Source organism: Chanos chanos, chromosome 2, assembly GCF_902362185.1.
Source record: "Chanos chanos chromosome 2, fChaCha1.1, whole genome shotgun sequence".
In the NCBI taxonomy this organism is placed as follows: Eukaryota; Metazoa; Chordata; class Actinopteri; order Gonorynchiformes; family Chanidae; genus Chanos; species Chanos chanos.
This window is the reverse complement of record NC_044496.1, coordinates 54,061,636-54,063,526: the sequence shown is the minus strand read 5'-3', so window position 1 is coordinate 54,063,526 and position 1,891 is coordinate 54,061,636. Positions and strand designations below refer to the sequence as shown.

Here is a 1,891-nt window from a genome sequence, read left to right as displayed (position 1 = left end):
TTTTTACGTAAATGATTTGCTGGCGGTAATGTAGCTTATTGCTAGCTAGCTAGCTCATTAGCTGCATATCACGACCAGCATAGCTGGCTAATTAGCTAGGAAGCTAGTTTTTCCTATTGATAGCTAGCTAAACACTATTGTGCCTTATCACTCCTTGGTTTGGAAGTGCACATCCTATAGGCCATATTATTATTTTGTTAACTGAAGTCTTGCTTATTAAGAGTTGGCATTGCTTGTGCTGCCTCTTCACTCTTCTTTGCCATTCCTGCATAGGAACTTGTTGAAATTCTCTTCGCAATCTTACACAGATTTCACTGGGTTTCTGCCCTGCGAGTTAACAAGCTAAGCTAACGAAACAAGTGTTGCATGGGCCAACCCATTTGAGAAGTCTGCTAGTCCGCTAACACTACATTCATTTGAAGCAGATGTCGTGATCTCTGGAGAGCCTGATAGTCATGGAGCCTACATTGACGATGACACGTAACTGTAGTTAGATATTTAATTTGTTTTGGATAGTGGACTGAAGTACTTCTGCTAGCTCGGTGAAGAATGCGTGCATAAATGCAATTTGTTCAAGAAACTTGGTTTGGGTAGACCGTGACTTTTTAACGATGTAGTTTGCTAACAAGCTACGCTGGAGCGTTTGGTGCATATTTAACAATATTGTACACGCAAGGACGACAGTTTTGACAATGAACAATCCAGGAATTTTGTCCCAAGAGAAGATGGAACTGGACCTCGAAATCCCCTCATCACTTGGACAAAGCGACGGACACTTGAGACGATCCAACAGTGCTCCGATGATAAACGGCCTAAGGTTCACAATTTATGTTAACTCTTTAAAGTTAATTGAGAATTTTTCTGCCTGTTTGAAATACTGAACACGCACCAAATAATTGCGTGGATACACAAAAACTTCTCGTCACGATGAAGTTAATCTTACTGCACGCATCGCTCTGTATTTGTGTTTGGTGCATGGCAGTGGCGTCTCACTCTCCTGACTCTAGGGGATATGGGCGATCTGTCATGCTAGAGTAAAATTCTCTGAGGTAACAGGGCCACCAGTCTTTCTAGAACAGGCTGAGTTGGTAGTATAGTACTCGGACATTGCCTGCATAGAATTTGTTTTTGTTTTTTTTTTTTTATAGCATTTCATTTTACTGGATAAAAATGAACGTCGCTTCTAATACTACTGTCCTCCTCCAGTGATAATTCACAGGTGTTCCAGCGAGAGGTTCTGCGCAGCAGGAGAAACAGTACTACTGTAGTCAATCGACCTAACATGGTAAGTACTGGACAGCTGGGTATGGATGGAAAGACTCGCTTTCCAAAGCATTTTAGTTTGTTGTTGGGCTTAACATGCTTTGAATCTGTCTATAAGTTATAGAGACTGTATCACATTTTGCAATCACCCTTCCCTCTCTCTTCATCGCATTCATTCAGGTCCCCTCTTCCCCAATCCGAGTCACCAGCACTAGACTTCATCAGATCAAACAGGTGAGCGTAGCTTTTTTTTTTTTTGACTACATGAATGCATTAAGCATATTTTAGAATGTCTTTTGGTCCTTGTGCTAACTTCTTGAATGATGCACAGAATTAGCTGTAAAACAGAAAGACATACATTTTCAATCACTTGAGTAGCAAAGATTTTGTGCATGTCAGACACACCACCTCCCTCTCTCTCCATGGGGAATGTGTGTGACAGAGCGACATGCTAGAGTCAGTGTTTGGAGCCTCACAAACCATCAGTCGACCAGGCCAGATTGATCGGTAGTACCACGCTCCAACATTGGTGTTTAACGACATAAACTATCCTGAAACAAGATCAGAAAAGTCCACATAACAAGGTCCTGATAGTGGCATGGATTCCTCCAACCAAGTTCATTCTCTC

At 41.8% G+C, this 1,891-nt stretch overlaps 1 protein-coding gene across 2 annotated transcripts in view; it reads left to right on the top strand.

The window, feature by feature from the left end:
• Window positions 1–285: 285 nt before the first annotated feature.
• pabir2 (PABIR family member 2) overlaps window positions 286–1,891 on the top strand; it is a 4,356-nt gene continuing 2,750 nt past the window's right edge. For both annotated transcript variants that reach the window (XM_030766028.1, XM_030766027.1), the window contains exons 1-3: window positions 286–817; window positions 1,207–1,285; window positions 1,444–1,497. In XM_030766028.1, the coding sequence (XP_030621888.1) occupies window positions 693–817; window positions 1,207–1,285; window positions 1,444–1,497 (258 nt within the window). In that variant the 5' untranslated portion in view covers window positions 286–692. The remainder of the gene's footprint in view (window positions 818–1,206; window positions 1,286–1,443; window positions 1,498–1,891) is intronic.